Source organism: Oryzias latipes, chromosome 15, assembly GCF_002234675.1.
Source record: "Oryzias latipes chromosome 15, ASM223467v1".
NCBI lineage: Eukaryota > Metazoa > Chordata > Actinopteri > Beloniformes > Adrianichthyidae > Oryzias > Oryzias latipes.
The window spans coordinates 24,725,069-24,746,930 of record NC_019873.2 but is presented as its reverse complement, the minus strand read 5'-3'; the positions used below and the strand labels follow the sequence as shown (position 1 = coordinate 24,746,930).

Below are 21,862 nucleotides of genomic sequence, written 5' to 3'. Positions count from 1 at the left end.
TCAAGTTGAATTGGACCCATAACACCCCAGAAGGCTCAACACTTGTCTTTTCACCTGCTCACTGGACCGTTCAAGACTGCTCTACCACATGGCCATGTTTATGTTGCACCTCCCATTGAAGGTCATCATGTTACTTCTTACACTACAACATACATATCAAATGTAATACAAATCTCTTATTGTGATTTTTACATTTTGTTTTTTAAGTGTTGACTTGTCTTATGTTTGCAACAACTCTTTAAAATTATAGTTATGTCAACTCACTATTTTATTTTTATTTTAAGTTAAGTCATTATTTGGTTTAAGAAGCTTCAGATTTGGATCTGCCAACATTTTTTTGATTGAGTTCTAATCAAAAAAAAGGGTCATTACAGCTCCTAAAGACAAAAAGTCGTTTTCAGAAATTTTTAACAAAACAAAAAAAAGATAGTAACAATTGAAAAACAGAAATTGGTTTGAAACAAAATTAGACAGAAAGGGGAACAAAGCAAAAATAAAAAAAAATTATTCTGACATGTGAAGTCACTTCCTGTTTCCTGTGGATTTGTATGCTGATGTGTACAATGCTCTGGTTTGGCTGTTTGTTGAGGAAAACTTAGATGGTGAGTAAGATTCTGTTTCCAACCAAGGCTGCAGCCTTAGAATGAAAAAAATGTGAAACGTGAATGCCTGGGTGTGTGCATGTGTCCAGGGAAACTATAGGGACAAAACAAACAATTTAGGCTGGTGTTCAGGCGCTGTCCTGCAACCTGTGACGCTACTTCGTCCCAATCACCAGATGGGTTTTACATCAAAAGGAGGATTAAAAAGAGAAATAAAAAAATAAAAAGGTGGATAAGGAACTCAAGCTCGTGGTCCAGTTTTGGCATTGTTTATTGAGCATTTTGAAGAAAAGGCCTATTACATTAATGGAAATTAGAGATAAGTTATGATCTTTATATCTACTCTATTATTGTTTCTGCTATAATTGATTAAATTTCATCTATAAACTTTTGAATTAAAGGTTTTCAAGGAAAGAATTGCGAAGTGGATATAGATGCCTGTGGTCTGCCCACCAGCACCTGTTCCACAAAGACTCTATGCTTGGATCTCCCAAAAGGGTTTGAATACAGCTGCCATGTACCATGTCCTCAAGATTTTCAAGTAAGTAAAAATGTAAAAAAAAAAAAAAAAAAATGTTTACCGTGTTTTTATATGTGTATATATATATATTTTATAAAATTAACAAAACAAAACACAATAAAACAAAACACAACAATTGGCCCATGAATGCAAAGATGTTATGCTTGTGCAAGGAGTCGCATTTAAACCATACTGCAAAAAAAGAAAAGAAAATGAGTTTAAAGCACGACAAACACTTGCTATTAAAACACAAACACTATTTTTATAATTTTGGCAATATCCAGTCCAAATAAAAAAAGGTTCCTACGTCGTCGCCAAAATGTTGATGGGTCAAAGAGAGAAATAATTCAACACTAAGTCCTTTCTGCCATTGTGACTTGGAGGGAATCTCTACAGAGACCCAGTTAAGAAGAAGACACTTTCTCGCACAGAAAGTAACCATTTTTTAAACTTGTCTATTGTTTTTACCACGATCAGTCAAACCCAATAGTAAAAACCGAGAATTATTGTTCAAGTCAGCAGACTTGTATTTTGCTGTTTTGTATGTACATTTTATGCGATCAACTTTAGCAGAAACCATACTCAATGTGCCTTGATGTTTATTTTTAATTATAAAAATAAAAAATCTTGTTTATCAATAGCAAAATAATCTTAGTTTGAGAAAACGTGTCTAAGTGACTAGAAATTTTCTCTTAAAATAAAAACTCTTGGTAAGATCATTTTTCTTACCGAACTAGCAAATTTTTTGTACATTTAAATAAAACGTTTCAAATTTTATCTACCTGTTTTGCAGTGTGAATTTCTATTTACATCAGAATTTCTGACTTCAACAATGATATTAACATCTGCAGCAGGTGATGTGCTAAAAATGAAAAGCATTTAGAAAACCAAAAGGATAAATGATCTCTAGCTACTAAAAAAAAGCTCCTCATATTTGTATGGTAGTGTTAACATGTCTATTTTCTTCTTTCATTTCTGTCCGTTTGACCATATAATGGACTCCCAATGCGTCTGATGTTTACCTCACTCTTTGACTTAGACTCCTGTCTGATGTTCCCCCTGAGTCTGAATAAACATCTTTAAAAATTGATAGATGAACCTCAATAAGATTAGGCATCGAGATTGATAGTTTCCTGTAGGACTTTACGTTTCTCTACATCGGAGATGAATCTGGTAACACCAAAATAACACCAAAATAACACATGCTCTTTGGCCCATGCTATTTGACTGCTTACGTAATCAACGTGAATGAGCTCATTCTGATGTAGAGAAACGCTGCTTTTCATTTCAGCTTTTTGATTTTACTATATAAAAAAAACTCACATTAGCATAATGGTGCAAAGTGCTTTTCTCAGAGATAGAATCAGCTGATTCAATACTGTTGCATATAAGCGGCAGACGGCTATTCTTCACTTCAGAAGCCGCTGGAATTATGTTTATTGTGCAAATGGCTGAAGAGTTAGGATAATTCCAAGAACATAAACACTGAGCTGTAGCTCCAGTGTTAATAACAAAGAAATGGAGCAACCTCCATATTGTTCTGGTGCCTTAGCTGTTGCTTTGTGTGGAATAAATAGATAATGAAGCCTCTTGACACCAAAATATTAACCAAATTATAAAAAAAAAAGGGAGAGAAATGCTAAAAAACAGCCCGTGGAGCATGTTGGGCTTCTTCTGTGAAATTATAAATAACCCTTCATATTTTTTTAAATGAATAAAGTGGTTGTATCCAGGACAAATGCTTGGTACTTAGGAATTGTGCTAGTGTTCTCCAGAGGTTCAGGCCTCAACAAGCATTGATCCTGTCTTGTAAGACATGATGTAGATGCTACATGGAATACATAGTGAGGGCCTTTTATAAAGCATGAATCAGTATTCATGAGCATGTCATGTAGCTGTAATGAAGCTCATTTTCAGGCTGGCAGCAGCAAGAAATTATTAGTCTTCACATTGTTGGAAAATTGGCAGATATCTGACCAGATTAAGTTGAGTCCAATCCGAGATATGTGTCATAGAAAACAAATGATTTCCTTAAGCTCAAAAACAACATAACTTATTCCGTAACACATGCATTTAAGAGTGTTTGTTTATCGACAGCCATGTGCCAACGGAGGACACTGTGTGTTGAATAATGCCAGCAGCTACACCTGTATCTGTACACGGGGCTGGACCGGTCAGACCTGCCGTATAAATGTCAACGATTGCATTCAACATTGGTGCCAAAATAGGGCCACTTGTGTGGATGAGATTGATGGCTACAGGTGAGTGTTCATGCTTTGATTGTCTTCAGGCCATTCTGCCATCAGAATGTCAATGACTGTAAAATTTACTGACATTTACTGCTTTTCCCTTGGGGCTGAAAAAAGAAATGTTCACCTCCTACACCATTAAGAAATTCTCTTTAATCTGTTCCCAGCTGTCTTTGTCCCAGTGGATACACAGGGGTATTCTGTGAGGAAGACATTGATTACTGTGTTGGCCATAGCTGCTCTGAACATGGCATTTGCCTGGACCACCAGTATAACTTCACCTGCCGCTGCATGCTTGGATTTGAGGGACCGTTCTGTGAAGTGGAAACAAATGAGTGCAACAGCTTCCCTTGCTCAAGTGGCGCCACCTGTGTGGACCTAATCAGTGATTATCGGTGCCTCTGTCCCTTGGGATTTGAAGGTATGAGACCATCTGATACGAATCTGAGGCTGCCTTGCGACCGTTAGTAGAAGCAGCCAACAGAGTACCAAGAGAAAACGTGCATCAAACAGTGCATTATCTCATTTGGAACGCCACAACAAATAAATTTGAAAATATTTAGGCTGCTAACAAACATTTAAATTAAGACAAAGTACATCGATCAAAGAGAGAGCCTAAAAAGAGGAAAATAACACAAATCTTAAGAAGAAATCAATAAAATGTAGCAAAATCATCTGTCCATGCAGTAAGTAGCAGCAAGTAGTTTTCAACACATGCATGAAAAAAGGAAAAAAATAAGCTAAAAAAGCTAAGATAGATAGTTAGATAGAATTACCGTATTTTCCGGACTATAAGTCGCCCTTTTTTTCATAGTTTGGCAAGGGGTGCGACTTATACTCCGCAGCGACTTATATTAGAAATAAATTGAAATAAATATATTGTTAACCCTCCTGTTATGTTTATTTGTGAGGAACAGAGATGATGTTCCTGGATCAATTTGATGTATGAGGTATGTTAAGTGTTAAGAGTATGTTAAGTGACTAAGAGAATCAGCAAACTTTTTTTTACAGTAAGATTTTGAAGGCTAAAAACACAATATTTTATTTTCCAATGATTTCATAGATTCAGAAATGCAATAAAAATGGCAACTGTTTCTACAAATACAGGATGAAAACAGAGTATTAGTTGGCTAATGATGCTTCATGAAAAGAATAAATAAATAAGTTTGAGAAAAAAATACTGTGAAATTATTAGATAAACAGTCTGCTATGATTGTGTCATATAAGGTTGTGAAAGTTAAAATGCGACTTATAGTCCAGTGCGACTTATCTGTGTTTTTTTCTACTTTATAATGCATTTTTGGGCTGGTGCGACTTATACTCCGGTGCGACTTATAGTCCGGAAAATACGTAAAATTAAAATTGAATGTTATAACCTCCAGAAAGAAAGAAAGAAAGTCCCACTCTCTGTCACACACCTAGTTGTGCGACATTTGTTCTCCACATTTGACCCATCCTCTGGGGGAGCGGTGAGCTGCAAACGAGCCGCGCTCGGGAGGCAGCAGCGTTAACCCTTGTGCTATCTTAGATGACCCCACCCTTACATTGACGTGTTCTCCCTACCATGACAAAGGTGGATAAAGGTGGAAATATTTGTCCATATGTATAATATGTCTAGTGGGTCTAGATGACCCAACTCCCAACGTTAAAGTGCCTAGGATAACACAAGGGTTACGGGTCTTGCCCAAGGGCCCTGACTGGGTGATGTTAACTGCTCGCCATTGATATGTTAAATGACCCATTACCATTGTTCCTTCACCTCCAGGAATCGAACCCTGGATTCCTGTGTGGGAGCCTTCCACCAACCGAGCTACCCAGCCACATAGGTTAATTGGTCACTCTAAATTATCCCCTGATGGGAATGTGAGAGTTTATGGGTGGCCTTGTGACAAACTGGCGACCTGTCTAGGATGTCCTTTACCTTCGCCCACGAGTGGCCGGGATAGGCTCTGGCAGCCCCATGACCCCGTGACCCCAACAGAGAGAAAACAGGATTAGAAAATGAATGAGAAAAATGACTGAATGTTATACAGCCCAAGATAGTATTTTTGCTAGTTCTAAGCATATGGTTTGCATTTTTTGAGTTTTTACATAAGATAAGATAAGATAAGACATTCCTTTATTAGTCCCACGATGGGGAAATTTCCTTGGCTAATTATTGTTTATTTTGATTACAGTGACAAAAAAAACAGTGTATTAATTGGAGATGGCTCATTTTACAATAAGATGTGAACAAATGAGAATAGGTTCTTAGTACAAGTTGGTCCATTTTATTACATTCTTATTAAATCTATAACTGGTACTTATTCTTAAAACTTACAGTATATCTACATTTTTGTTTCCAAAACAGTGACAATAATGACCAGTCTAACTTGTCAATATATGTTGATGTCTAAAAAGAAAAAGGGGGCTTAAATCCTTGCAAGTACCCAATAGTTTGCAGTGAAAAAAAAATCCACAAGTATTTTTGATCTAATCCATTGCAGTAACACAAAAAGTATGACAAAAGTGCCAATTTTGCTTTAAAACAATGCAAAATAACAGTCATCTTTTCCAAGTTTTGCCAGTAACTCTAAGTGGGCCAAATCAGTCACATCATCAACTGATGTGAATGTCCAAATGTGTAGTGCTGGACTTGGAAAAATACATTTTGGCCTAAATATAGTCAGCAGCTGCTCTAATTACTGTATGTAAGATCTTTAAAGCACATAATTAACTGAGTCCTTGCCAGTACATGGGGTAATGATGGCAAAAATACAATTACCTTTGATGTAGCCAGCAGTGCAGAGAGAGGAGCGCTGCCCTCTGGCTCCCAGACATCTAGGTCTGAAAAGGTCTGAAATATTGCCAGAGGCCAGAACTGGTGGGGCTTTATATTTTGTCAGTAAAACAGTTAATCAATTCCATATCTAACTCTTACCCCGAGGACACTAAAACTGAGGCTTCACCGTTTCTACATACGTACAAGCTGCAGCATGAGCACATAATCATTTAGCTGCTTTTTTGAGTCTGAAGAATGATTGACGGCATTGTGGGCATGACCGGAATCTTTTTTATCACGCAAATGCTAAAGGTTAGTTTTGAATGGATGCAGTAATGGATGCAGTTATATTGCTTTTACTGTGGCCGTAGTTTTTTTCTTTCTTTTAAATAAATTATAATTGTAATTTGTGTAATATTTAACTTAGGTTATTTGTTTTTTTATCCTGCAGGAAGGACCTGCTCTCACAATGTAAATGATTGCTGGTCACAGCCCTGTCTAAACGGAGGCACGTGTTTGGATCGGATAAATGATTACATATGTCACTGTCCTCTTGGTGAGTAGTGTTTACTTTTCTGTTGTCATGTATGTTGACAAGAATATGCAATTCATTTTATTTATTTCTTTATTTTAGCGTACTCCAAGACACATCACTAAAGGAAAATCTGAAAAAGAAAGATATATTCCTGTTTTAATTCAGGCTAACTAAGAGCACTAAGTTTTTAAAGCTGCAATTGATCCAGACTTGATCTTTTAGACTTTTATTTCACTTAGACTTCGTAAATCCTAATCTATACATTTTTGACACCCAATTATAAAGCACTTTACAGATTAAATCTTAAATGAAAAGAAAATGCTATACATTCTTTTATATAGTGTTGACTTTACTGGGCCTTCTAGTAATGAAATACTTAATCATCACTTGATTGCACCTGTCAGACTGCAGCAGCCAATCTGCTTGATACTACAAATGTCACTTTGCATTGTAAACACCCACAGATGACAAAACAGGTTTTGGGGGCGAATTTTAGAAAATGAAAGCCCCCAAAACATTGCCCATTGACATGGCAATAAACCATATTCTGGCATTTGACAGCTTTGAGAATGATTTAATTAATAATGGTTTTGCTAGTAAACAAGACAAACTGCACTCGGCTTCTGCAGATTCTGACTGTTTCCCTTTCATAAAGTCCGTCTTATTCTAAACATTTTTATTTTTAGGAAAACCTTTTTTTTCCTTGTGGATCACCTTTTATATGGTGTGCTTTCACTGCACTCGTGACATATAAAAGCATCATTGTAAATCTGCTTTTTGGCCTTCGCCTGAAATTCGATTTGGGCGCAAACAGAACACCGATGTCCATTACTGTTTTAATTTTACTGACAGATTTATAAACAGGTGTCTTAGATCTTTTTTATACTTTAATAAATCTGATTAGATGGGTGGTCTGCCAAGTTTATGTTTACTTTGCTGCGAAAAAACACAAAGAACAGAAAAGATCCGGTTATTAGTGCTGTATATTTTCGATTTAAAACAATCCCAAACAGGGATGTGGTTCTGGATTCCATAGATGAGAATTAGTGAAAAATATTTCTGGGGGTTAATTGATCCAAATGTCTTTAGAGACGACAACAAAAGGCAACATTTTTTTTTCATTTTTATTTTTGTTTGTGTGTTTGTTTCTGGATCACCAGAAACATCACAAACGTCCAGAGACTTGTTACTACATAACAGAATTGGTTTCTGTATTGTTACTGAATAATGACTTTATTCCACAGTCCAATCTGTGCTAGAAAATTTCATCCTGGCTATGACTCTTAAAGAGGTTAAAAGAAACATGCAAGTCTGTCTATTCTTGACCTTCTTAAAATCTAAGCTAATTATTGTGGTTTTTTTTTTAAAAGCTCACATTTAATTTGAACGTGCTCCAAGTGGTTCTCTTACTCCTGTTGATTCCATCAAACATACATTCATGTGGGTGCATGCCGACTTAACCCAAAAAAGCTGCATAACCACCCCTACTCAGTGTTCTTGGGCAAGACACTTCACCCTCCTTGCCTCCAGTGTGGCTCCACTGGTGTGTGAATGTGTACGAATGTCCCGGTGAAGGTCAGAGGGACCGTAGGTGCAAACTGGAAGCCACGCTTCTGTCATCACCAAGTATAAATGAGGAGTGAATGAATAATGGACACATTGTAAGCGCTTTGAGCATCTGAAAAAACACAGAAAAATCGAATCCATTATTATAAGTTGTTGGAATTCATACCAGTATAGTAGTAGGTTTAAAGGTTTTCATCTGGACTTGGTTTTTAAAGCTGAATACGTTTCACCTCTTATCCAAAAGGTTTTGTTAATTCTAAAATAGCTGGTAAAAGAGCTGGTTTATATTTGCTCCTGGGGGAGGAGTCAGACCTGAAACTGGTTAGTATTGTCAGTTGTGACAATACTAACCAGTTTCAGGACTTCAACTTTAAAAACCAAGTCCAGATGACAACCTTTAAACCTACTACTATGATGGAATCAACCTGGATGAATGAGAGTCTTCATAGACATGATTCATACCACTAATTGTACAAAACATAATGCTATGAAATACAATGGCTGATTGTTTATTCACATAATTATGATTTCATGGAAACAGTGTACCATAACTGCGAAATTGTTTTTCCGATATTTCTAGGATTTCGATAATGTTTTGCGCATATGTGTAATGGAAATCCATCTAATGAGGAATGGGAGGAGCAACGGCTTAGAAACCTCAATTGACATTCTGAAAATTTTAAATTATAGTCAAAATACAGCTTAAAACCCACTGGTCTCCTTTAAACAAATTTGTGTACAACATCTGCTAAAGGTTTCTGTTGTATCTGTATTTTAGTTTTATTTCTTTTATTCAAATTCAAATGGTCATTTATTCTTATACCAAATTCCCTGTGAAATATTTTACTGTAACATTTTTCGCATTTTCTTCTTAGATAAAAATAAATAAATATAAACACACTATAATCTGTTGTTAAATAAATGGAATTCTGTTTTATAAAGCCCAGAAATATCAATATCACAAAGTTGTATGCATCAGTGAACAGTGCTCACTGGCATAATTAAGCCTTAATGATTTTTAACATGCTGAAAAATTCCCGGTAGGGCTGAGTGATATCAATATCTGGTGCCTTGATTTTCTCTGACCTCCTCATTAGGAGATTTTGTCATCTCTTAGAGGATATTATGTACTTTTTCTGCAAAGCAGAACTTACTGCCTGTGCTGAACTCTGTGTTTTTGTTCTGTTTAAGGAAAAGTCACGTACACTGCCTACCGTCTGAGACACTACTGTCTCTGCTTGTCTCACTGATCTGAATGAGCTTCTCCCTAAACCTTTTGGTGTTGGAACCTCTGGCTTTTCATTATTTTTCATCAGTATCTATTTTCTAATCTCCCTTTTTCCTTTCTCAACTTTTTTATTGGTGTTTTTAATTTGGTGCAGCACTGTAACCCTACACAGGGAGGCCACAAATCATAACAACTCGAATAAACAGTTTTGAGTTTTTAAAACTCAAATTCTCAAATCATTACTCACCTCAATCAGTCATTCCTTTTTTGATTTATTATTTCTTGTGTTTTCTTTATTTTTCTTAAGCTTAATAGCAAACATGCAAAACACAAAGCAAAAAAACTGTAGATTTATTTTTGTGGATGCAATGATCTACTCCCATCACAATAACTCATTAAACATGTTCAGAAATGTCATTTTCACTGACAGTTATGAGAAAAAGTGAACGCTGAATAATTGTCCCTGCTTTTGTTCTGCTGTTGATTTGGGCTAAACCACTACGAGCTGAAAAATAAGGAGGGGGAAAAGAGAGTCCCATTTGGAGATGGTGTCACTGTAAATGTGACATTCCTTCATGCAACATTAACCTCAGAGTGAATTGCATGCACAATTGGTTATTAAACACTTCTGAAACACCCCGTTGGAGGCAATAGCTGTCCATTAACTAGTCAAGGCAATACATAATAAAATGGGAAAGAGGTAGTTGGAAGGTCGACAAACGTTAAGATAGTTGTGGTGAGGTATGGTAAACTGCTCTGAATTTTGGTTACAATACAAAAGAAGAACACATACTTTAAGCCAGTGTTTTTCAACCTTTTTAGAGCCACGGCACACTTTAACCTTGATAAAAATCCTGCGGCACACCAGCATCCACAAAAAAAAAAAAAAAGGAGAAACTCATAGTCTGTATTGATCTACAGCCCCTTCACAATCTCACGTGCATTTTTGTGATAATTGTGGCAGGAAAAGCTGGAAGCTGCAGCTGTTTTTTCTAAAAGATGTACTAAAAGTTAAGTTAGAAGATTTAAAAACTGTTTGATGTGTATTCGTTGTGGTTTCAAGACATCAAAGGAGTATTCATTGTGCACTGAGACGCTGTCACTTTAAGCCAATGCCTCATGGGAGATGTAGTGCAAACAGCCGTCGAACGTCAGACAGACTCTCGTCTCTGAGCTTCATTGTTTTGTTCACTTTTTCCACGGTCTGATACCGGATTCTGTGGAAAGCTCCACTGCTAAATATGAGCTTTAGCTTGTCTTTTTGTTGGAGCTAAGCAACTTTATGAGCAGAATCGAAACAAGGAAGTGAAGACTTTAACCACTTCTGATTGGTCAGACTGATGACGTGTGATTAAGCTTCCAAGAATGATTGGTGGAGACAGATAAAGGGACGGGACTTATGAGAAAACAGCTGACGCTATGGCTAAATCGCAGTACCATCATTCTTATCAAAATGTCTTTAATAGAATCAAATAAACACAAAGAAAAAAGTATTTTACGATCCTTCATATTCCTAAGTACTCAGTGTTTTATCGGGCCTGTTTGGACGAACAAAGAGATAATATACTGGAGATGGTAAATGTTTTTAGATCAGTTAATGAGGGCAATTTCCCACAGCACACCTGACCATTTCCCACACTGGTTGAAAACACTGCTTTAAGCCATGTTCACCACATAATCTACCATTCATACAAAGTTTAATTTAAAGAATTTGTGGCAAAGTATAAATTATTTTCATTTATTAAAAAAAAACTTAAAGACCCATTCGAATGAAATTGTTTTTTTGTTTTTTTTTGTAGCATTTCTCTCATGATGCAGCACTAAAAACGACATAATCATAATTAAAAGACCACTGGGTACAGTTTGAAAATGGATCAAAAGATGATCGGAGTGGAACTCTAATAGAGTTGAACTAAAATAAACAATTTTGAAAAGAAGATGCTCCCACTTTTTCATTTAAGGGTTTTTATATTGAAAAAAGGGGGCCGTTCCATAACCTTGAATCACCTTTATCTGCACTCAATATTTTTTTAGGTCAAACTTCCTGTCTTTGACTTCTTTGTGAAGTCTTGAATGATCCTACAGCAGATTTCAATCTTAGATGTTTGGTTTTGACAGAGATGTTGCAACATCTTGATTCACTCTTTCTCAGTGATGTGTTCCTGTTTGCCCGCTGTGTTTCATCCAAGAGTGTTTTTTTTTTTAGCTCTTTAAAGTTAAATAAAATGACCTGAAACGTCATTTACAATAGCAATCTGAAACTATAAAGCATGTTTTTGGACTACAGGAGGAAACTGGAGTGCCTTGACAAAACTCACGCATGCATGAGAACAACATGAGGAGAACAACATGAGGAGAACAACATGAGGAGAACATGCAAACTCCACATACACTGTAGCTGGAATTTTACCCAAGATCTTTTTCAATGTGAGGGGAGTGCTAACTTCTGCACTACTGCACGTGTTTAACACACATGGCATCACGAATGATTTAAAGACCCACTCCTTTCAAAATCACGTTTTTGGCGCTTTTAACGTGGCTTTTTTTCCCATGAAAACGTATAAAAAGAAAATCAACACGAACAGTTCTGCCCACAACTCGTAGGCAAATCTCTGATTAACTCTTGTTGCTCTGCAGAAACTATGTGTACAGAGCTCTTAATGACCAAGCACCAGTCTACATAAAAGACCTGGTGCAGCCATACACTCCCAGCAGGTCACTGAGGTCATTTGACCAGGGTCTGCTGGCTGTGAAGAGAACCCGATTAAAAACTAAAGGAGACAGAGCCTTTGCCGCAGTGGCCCCATCCCTCTGGAACTCTCTTCCTCTCAGCCTCAGATCTGTGGACTCAGTGTTTTCTTTTAAAAAGCAGCTAAAATCATATCTTTTTAAAATGGCTTTTTCTTAATTTCTTTTTAACATGTGTTTTTACTGTGTTTTACTGTTGTTTTATTGTGTTGTACTGTGAAGCACTTTGTGATTTTTATCTGGAAAGGTGCTATACAAATAAAGTTTATTATTATTATTATTATTATTATGTCCTAGAAAACAACACAGTTTTTTTACATTGCCTAAAAACGGCATAATTACGTATAATTAAAAACCACTGTCCGGTATTGGTCTTTAAAACTGCTTTTGTGGGGAAAAGAAAAGTTTCCAAAGCCATGTGGCTTTAATTCCTTCTAAATCTCATTCCTTCGGTAAACTTGTCCAGCAATTTTCTCGTTGCGGTTGCTTCGTTTTGTCACTGACAAATTTCTCGACCTTGCCCTCATCTGTGAGTTAGATCCAAAAAAATAAAAACATTTTATTCAAGAAGCAACATTGGAAAGCTTCAAAACTGGTCCACTTTGGTAGAGAATTTCTCTTGGAAAAATTTAGACATGAAATTTTGACTTTGCAGTATATTTAGAGGTTATCTGCTCGATGAACTGTCATGAACCTAAAGATTTAGTGTTGGCATTTAACACTGTTGTGATTTACCTGAGGTTTCAGCCAAGGTAACGAGAAACGAGTGGCAGGGGTTCATTTCTTAATCCTGTCTGTCTGCAAACTTGTTAAACTTGCAGGTGAATTTAAAGCATATGCTGGCAGTTATCCCTACATTTCTGTCATATTTTACCGGCACAAAACTCATCCAGTGGAGTGCGGTTACTCCACTTGGGCAACCTTAGTGGCTGTGTAGCCTTCAGACCTTTGCTATGCAGTGTTTTCCCCACAGTGTGTAGTTTTGGTATTCTTGTGCATAAAACAGAAAAAACAAACTCTGTAAGAATATTGTTAATGTGGCCTGACGCTTTTATTATTTTATTTTTGAGGTGACCTGGTGCTCTTGCCGTGCTGTCTTTTATTCTGGAGCTTGAAAACAACAAGCAAATTCAGCTCTTGTTCAGTACTTCAGCTATAGACCTACTAAGTACAACTGGATATGCATATCTGTCATCATAGCAGTAAGGTATCTGTCTATATATAACTTAGTCCTTCTAGGTTAAATGTATTTAAAATGGTCTTCAGTAATCATACCATTAAGAGGTGGGAGGTTTGCATATAAAACGTTCTTCTTAGTGCTATGGGAAATGGATTTTAAACCAAATTATGAACTAAACTGTTCTGCATAAAATTACAATTAGCTTTTAACAGGTTTCCATTGTTAAAATTACAGATGATATATTTGATTGACAGTGATCTTTATCATTTGTTTTGAAAGTTAAAAGGGAATCAGAGCTAAAGATATAATATACATGTCCATTTCATATGGAGATTTTTTATTGCATCCACTGAACACAAAGAGAACATTTCTTTATGCAGTATTGACCATTTCCTTTCTAAATAACATGCTTAGTATTTATAATAAAAAAATGCTTTTAATAAATGATAGAAATATTTAAATATTAAATATATCACTTCAACCTAAACAAATTCATTTAAATTTCAAATTACTGTATTATAGACTGTATGTTAGTCTTTGACAATAAACACCTGCAAAAAATGAATGTAAAGATGTAGTTTATAGATAAAACCCTTATTTCATTAATGACCAACTGTAATTAAAACTGTGTGTTTGTTGTTTTTACCATGTTCTTTTAGGTTTTTTCTAATGATAGAGGACACAATTAGGCTCAATGTTGTTGAGTATTTCTTTATTCAAGTCGTTGTGAATCAGGAGCAGAGGAAAATGCTCTTTGAAAAAGAGCTTATTTGTGATGCAGAAAACATGCTGGGCTGGCAGCTCCATACCAACTGTCTCGCCCACAACTCGGGCACATTTCTAATGAACTACTACTGTTCTATATAAAAGTATGTCCTGGAAAACAATAGATTTAAAAGACCACTTTTGAAATAGATCAAAAGATGACCACAGTGGGACTTTAATTATGTGTCTCAATGCAACTTCGTTCTAAATATGAACAAATATGACTCTAATTTTATTTTTAGTAATGAGATTATATTTACAAACCTTTTATTTATAGGCTTACTGCACCCCTTCTTATTAACTTCCAAACCCCACTTCTACTGTAGTGCCTCACCAACCTTAGCATGGCTCACTGCTCTTATCTTAGCCCATTACCACGTCACTTCTGCTGGCACCTTCAACCATTTCCCCGTCCTCCTGTTCCGTAAACAAGCACAAATGCTTTTGGTGCACAGTGGCAGAAATAGTGCAAAGGGGTTTGGTTCCAAGTCACATTGTTTGTTTCCCATTTACAAATTCAGGGCTTTGCACCAGCACCAAGGGGCAGATGTCTAAACAATCTTTGTGTGTGTCTGTGTTATGGGATTTATTTTATCCTTTGCTTTAATTTTCTGGTTTTCATGTCTCTTTTTTGTGTCCTTGTGAGTCTCATGTTCTGTACTTTGTATTTTTTTTTAAATTCTTGTTGTGTTGGTGTTATCAACTGCCAAAAACAATAACAAGCTTTTAGTCATAGATTATGACACACATCCTTAGCCTATTTGCATTTTTGCAACTATTTTTTTTGGCTCTTTATTTATTTTTGTTCCTTTGGTCTCGTCTTTACAGACCTTTGACTGTGATATTGACTGTCAAAAATAAGATTTTTTTTATGTCATTCAGCGTGTTTTGATCTACAGGACACAATATATTTGGCAAAAACCTAAATCTAACTACTTAATTGTGAAAAAAATACTTTTTGGTTGTTTTTGATAATAATGAGTAACCGATGCCAGTCAAACGGAAACAAAGCAATTCGGTCACTTTTAATAATCCATTATGAAGTCAATAAACAGTCTTGGCTGCATTTCTAATAAAAGATGAACTGTGAAAGGTATCAGTGTCATGCAGACGAGGATTGGATGTTAGATAAATGTGATATGGATCAGTTTGCTGTGGTGGGCTCCTATCAATGATTATACTCAATACACAAACTGCAAAGCAAATGGATTTTACGAGGAAGGATCAATACCCTGTTAATCTGTTAAGAAAAGGTAAAAACCATTGCAGGCATAAAGATGTGATGCACTCTGTTTGGGGTTACTTCATTCATTCAATCTTCTTGTCTTGATTTCCAGGCTTTTGCTGCATTTTCCCTTTGTTAACTCAATGTTGTGTTCCAGGATTCAAGGGAAAAGACTGCTCTCTGGATATCGATCTTTGCTCATTTGGACTGTGCAGTGAAAACACATTAATATGCACTGAGACCAGGGATGGACACAATGTCTCCTGCACATGTAAGAAAGGTAAGGGAAGCTGCAAAAGTTTAAGCCAAAATGAAAACATCATTTAAAAAAAATCTTTATTTGACATTTGTACCATCATTATAATTCTTGCTTTTTTAAATACAATTTTTATGTCAAACGGCACTAAAAATGTCCTCCTTTTAAAAATATTAAAACATGTGAGAAGACAATTGAAAGACAAGTATTAGTAAACATGTTTTTTTTATTCCTCCCTGTTTTAATTTAAGTTAATAGTTCTACAGAAATCAGTCAATTTGTGTATTTTAGTTTTTATTTTACTTTCATTCGCAAACTAGAGGCATAACCATATCATTAAATAAACCATCTCTGTGGTATATGCTTATTATGAATACTATTAATGTTTTCTTTTTTAAGCTTTTATAAGAAAGAAGGGTTTTATCTACTATAGTAGTTTTAATATAGTTGGGTTATGTTTATCTGAAATATATATAGATGGCTGGACATTTTAGGGTTAAAAAACACACCAGCTGGATTAAAAAAATCACATGTTAAAATGAAAAATAAATAAAAATGCTGGTTTGAGCATTTTCATAATAATGTGTTTCTCTCGGCTGACAACTTGCGTCATCTATATCTTTTCAATTGTGAATGCTTGGTTGAACCATTTTATGCTGTGAAACAATCTACCGTTACAATACAGAACACGAGGCAGGCTTGCTTATCTGCAACAGTTTTAGAATTATAGAAGAGGGAAAATAAAAAATATAAAAATATTAAGGCTGGTGGTGCGGTGGCGCAGTGGTTAGCGCTTTTGCCTCACAGCAAGAAGTCCCAGCTGGGGAACCTGAAACACAACACCCATCAATGGGGGACCTTTCTGTGTGGAGTTTGCATGTTCTCCCCATGCATGCGTGGGTTCTTCATGCTTCATAGGTCAATTGGCAACTCTAAATTTGTTCCTAGGTGTGAGTGTGAGTATGCATGAGTGTGCGATTGTGGCCCTGCGACAGACTGTCGAACTGTCCAGGGTGTCCCCTGCTTTCGCCCACAAGTGGCTAGGATAGGCTCCGGCAGCCCCGTTAACCCGAAAGGGATACAACGGCAGAAGATGATCTAAAAAAAGAGCATAGAAATAACTAAATACCATTTGGCAAAACCGTGTTGATCACTGTTCTTTCTGTGGTGTTTAGATGAATAAGATGAAAAATAGCAGTATTGCAGCTTTTTTATGTTTTTTTTTATTTCAACACTGCAGTGTTTTCTGCATCCTGATTGGCTGTAGACCTGTCTGTGCCATGTCTACTGTACAGAATGTGTTCAGCTGCCACATCATATATACATTTTTGATCGCAAGCAGTTCTTTGTTTCTAAGAAGGTTTGGTCTTTGAGAGTTTAAACAGGAGACAAAAGTGTAAAAATGTAATTATCTTTTAAGAAAAACATCTAAATGTGTACTCAGCCTTAAATGTTTGTTTCACTTATTGCCGGTTATTTTTTAGAATGTAACCCCTGCTATAAACTAGAAACAGTTTATTAATATATAAAAATATACTTATTATTTCTTTAGTAAGTAAAAATGAGTTGGCGACAACATTGTGTTCAACTTTGTTGAAAGAAGTTTGGAAAATCCTTATTTCTTTTCAGTGACAGAAGTAGAGTCACTGGAGAGGAAAAGTTCCAGTTCTGTAAATGCAATTTAAATGTGTCATTGCAGACTGACATGCCCAAACAGTGGTCTGACCTGAATCCTATAGAACACCTTTTGAATAACCTGGAATTGAAAAGGGAGCTGAACTCCTTGTGTTTTAAAAACCCAGAATGATCCACATTTTGTTTTGTTTTTGCAGCTGCATGAAGATTTTCCTTCTTTTTTTTAAAAGTTTTTTTATGTCAGAGTTTGTAACTAAATTGGATGCTTGTCAAGGAAATCCTGGTTTCAAGATTAAATGCTGTGAGTGCATGCTGTAAGTGACAGAATGTCTGTGCAAAACTGGTTGCACATGCCAGAGAAGCATGCTGCTTTTCATGGGTGCAGTCAGGGTACTGGAACTAGAAACATTTTGCTTTCCATGTAAGTCATAATTTAGTCCACATGACTGCACTGCAGCACCGGCATTCCTTCTCAAATGAATGGCTGTTACATGGAGATCCATGTAAGGCAATCAATAACTGTAACATCATTATTTTTGGTTGCATTTATGCTCAGCAGATGTCAAAGTGAAGGATTGTGATTAAGTTCTTATGTAAATGAAAGCAACCTGCAGAAGCTTCAATCTGCAGATCACTTCTCAAGGGCAAACTGTAAGCTGCTGTCTTGTTTAAATGTTTCAGGTCAGCAGTCTTGGCATCCATATTATCAAATCTATGCCAACCTAAAGTGCTGCTAACTGTGTTACCCCTTCTCCTCCTGTCTACTAACATTCTTATGTAGGAAGTGATGAGATGTGAGAATGTTAGTTTTTCACGTAATGTTGTACAAATGAAATAAGTATATTTTGAGGATGTCATGTTTATACAACATTTGTCAAAAAAAAAAAAAAAAACTTTTTGTAAAAAGGTTTTAGGTTAAACTAAACAAATGACTTAAAAAATGCTTTAGTCACATGCACATATACAGATTGACCCTTGTGGTTGCTGTGCGGTTTGGGGTTGTATGGACCTGTGGAGGGTTGTACATGTGTGGCTGCATCTAAAAGTCCCACTCCAGCCGTCTTTTGATCTAAGTGTTCCCTGTGGTCTTTTAATTATGATTGTGCCATTTTGAGCCAAAAATCAAAAAGCCTGTGTCGTTTTCTGGGACATAATTTCTGCAGGGCAGCAGTACTTCATTGGAAATTCACCTCTGAGTTTTAGGTGTCATGGAGTAAGCCGCGCCGATTTACCATCATTCATCTTTTTACACTCTTTCCCTGAAACCCCTAACAACCTCAAGATAACATTACCAGCAACAAAAATAGCAAACAATAATGAAACCATCCAACCATACAGTTTGGAGCCAGACACCAACTCAGATGAGGAAAACAAAGACGTCCGTGGATCTATTTGTCTGCAAGTTGATGCATTGGAACAGAGCGGAGCAGGAAGCTTATGGCCCTCCCATTATAGCACCTACGCCGCAGCTACAAGCTTTTTCCATCAGCATTTTTTTCATCTGCTTTTGGTTCACAACGATTTGAAAAAAAATACTCAATTTTAAGCTGAATTTTCTTTATATATGTCCTCCTCCATCATGACAGAAATGCCACAAGAACATGTTGAAACCACCAAAAACACAATATTCATTGGAGTTCATCTTCAAAGGGAAGCACAAGTGTGTCTAGCAGTTCCTTTGTAGCTCATGTGGTCACTTTAAGGGCCATCATGAAAATGGAACGTACGATTGTCATACATGTGATAAGTACATTATGAAGCACATGGAAGGAAAATGTAAGTTGCAGGCACTTATGACATATAGGTGGTGCCCTTATGCACTCTAGTCATTAGTGTGTTACTGGCTCCCTACTGACTGCATGCAAACGCTGCACACATTGTGTGTGCACATGATTTGTAAGTGCCTGTAGGATGCCTGTTGAATGGCCGCACAACTTACACTCTGATTGTCTAATTTCTTCATTTCTAACAGTCAGGCTGATGGCACAGAGCATGCACGGGGAGTGCACTTATCACTTGAACTGCACTAATGGACCCTTTGCTCAGCATGCAGGTTTCTGCGGGGTTGAAGAAAGGAAAAATCCGTATGACACCTGCATCTCACCCACTTCATCCTTATTTCCTCTTACAGCCTGTCGCTTGCAGCATGAGCGTAGAAGAAATGTGCATTAACTAATTTGCTCTACAGGCACCCAACCCTCTACGATCTTAAAATTTAGTGCAGGGTACCTGTGTGCCCCATACAGGTTTGCCCATTTTTTGCCCACAGACAACCCTTGTAAGGGCAATTGCGACTAAGGTATTTAGATATTTCAAATTTTTTCTTACTTTGCTTCAGAGGGGAAGTTTGATAATGCAAGACCTATTTTTGTTCAATAAAACTTGGCATTCATTTTTTATTTATAAAAACACAAATGAATACCATTGTTTTTGAACAGATTTGTCTACTCATTAAATTTATGTTTGTTTGAATTCAACTTTTTGGAGCAAAAGAGCACATTCTGCTGCCATTTTTTGCCCCGTGTATGTTTCTTTAATGCCCCTCTAGACATTTGTTTTTCTGAACGCACACAAACAAATGTCCCTCTGTAAATGTGAGGTTAACCTACATAGTTTTTATAAGCATCAGCAATAATGGGCCTAAAGCATTGGAATGTTTTTTGCTCTTTAGTTGCTAATGTTTGTGTGTGTATCTTTGTGTGAGTGTGTGAGAAATGTGCCTGTGCTGATCCATGTTGTTTGTTCATGTGGCTCCTTTTGTGTATAGATTGACTTTGATTTTAAAAAGTCGCTGGATCTGGCCTGCTTAATGCAATAAATCAGAAGGGCAATGACTGGCTCTTATTAAACATGATTAAATGATCCAGTGAGCTGAGTCTGCCTGTTCTCAGCAAGCTCTTTGAATCAATACAACCTTTGAAAAGCAGCTTTTGTTTGTGAAAACAAAGTCATGCTGATCCTAATTGGCTGAGGAATCAAACCAGGCGAGAAGGATCCTAATAGCAGCATATTTTCTACCTTTTTTAAAATGTTTCATTATTTATTTTTTTTATGTCCCGCAGGATTCGGAGGGTCATTTTGTGAAGTAAATCTCAATGAATGCGAGTCTTTGCCATGTCAGAATGGTGGCGTTTGTGTGGATGGAATTGATCTGTATCAATGCTTGTGCTTAGAAGGTAAGTTAAAAAGTAATTTGATAGTTTAATTTAACGTATTTTGCCAGTAATTTGAACTTCAGATAGTTTTTTGGTACCTGACAGAACAATTTTATGCTTGAAGCTGTAATTGGTCAAATAAATAAGCAGTTAAAAAGCACTTAAATGCTCATTTGTTTTCTATTCTGCGCTCTCCAGAAGTTTTACTCCCATACATAAATCACCAAAAAAAAAAAAAAAGTGGCCAGGAATTTTTTGTTTTGATTTGTAATAAATAGCTTAGGTGAAATAGTTTTTGGTCAGACGAAAAAAGATGATTTGGTTTGGTTTATGAGTTACAAGACAGGTTTTCTTTTGACATTTATGAGCTATGAGTCAGATTTGGAAAATAATAATTTCATCTGAGATTTGTAGTTCTTTTTTTTTCTTTTCAATTTTGTTTCTAACCTTCCATACGTAACTCATCTAGTGCTGGTTTCCTCTGACTGCCTACAAAAATACGAATGAAAAGGTTCCTGATCACAAGCTTGACTCAATTCAGTTGACTCATTTGAACATAAAGTAGAAGAAGCTCTGCTCTTGTGTCAGTTTAATATTTGCAGTTCATTGAGTGTACTTTTATTATAAAAACACCTTGTTTGGTGTTTTTTATAATAAGCTAAAATGGAAAAGAGAAAATACATTTAGCAACCCCATTCATGACCTACCTGTAGCTTTTTTTTAAAATTACATTTCAGATTAAGTGGCAGAAACAAATGCAACATACGTTTTGATTTTCAACACCTTTTAACTGTGGATGTTTGTGACTGGAGAAAGACATGTATACACTTATGATGTAGACTACCTTTTGTTATGCATTAACTAAAACTGTATATGCATATAATCGTTGATTGCCACCTTCTGGCCAACCCATAGACCTTTTTTTAATAAAAAAAAAAAAAAAAAAAAAAAAGAAAAGAAAAAATCCTAACCCTAAGAATTTTATCTGCATTCATTTAATTATTTATTTTTCAAGTTAAATTAACAAGTTGAACATTCCTTTAATCATTGATTTGTTTAGAAATTATTAATTATAGCTTTATGAATTGTAAATGAAATCCTATTAGAGTGAGATAGCGTAAACATGTTTTATAAGCAATTTAACTGATTTGCAATTTGTACAGTAAAGTGCAACTTGTTGTTTTCTAAGCTAATAAAGGCGTTGCCATTCTATTTTACATATTTTCCACATATTTTTTAAAAGACCTCTTTTTAATGTTAGCATTTTGGGCTATCTCAACTTATTATTTGACACTTTGTCTGTTGCTTAACTAATTGTTTAGCACATATCATTTCCCAAAGATGTTTCGTCTTTTTTTAATTTGCTTTATTATTGCATACAACAACAAATCATTTCTATTTTTCCCCCACTTTTTTGGTAAACTTGAACCCATGAGA

At 36.0% G+C, this 21,862-nt stretch overlaps 1 protein-coding gene across 2 annotated transcripts in view; it reads left to right on the top strand.

Moving 5' to 3' along the window:
* eys (eyes shut homolog (Drosophila)) overlaps positions 1–21,862 on the top strand; it is a 207,487-nt gene that overhangs the window by 28,946 nt on the left and 156,679 nt on the right. Inside the window, exons 9-14 of one of the 2 annotated variants that reach the window (XM_023963742.1) lie at positions 1,004–1,143; positions 3,220–3,383; positions 3,539–3,792; positions 6,584–6,688; positions 15,537–15,659; positions 20,333–20,446. In XM_023963742.1, coding sequence (XP_023819510.1) covers positions 1,004–1,143; positions 3,220–3,383; positions 3,539–3,792; positions 6,584–6,688; positions 15,537–15,659; positions 20,333–20,446 — 900 coding nt within the window. The remainder of the gene's footprint in view (positions 1–1,003; positions 1,144–3,219; positions 3,384–3,538; positions 3,793–6,583; positions 6,689–15,536; positions 15,660–20,332; positions 20,447–21,862) is intronic. The other variant, XM_023963743.1, reaches the window with a different exon arrangement.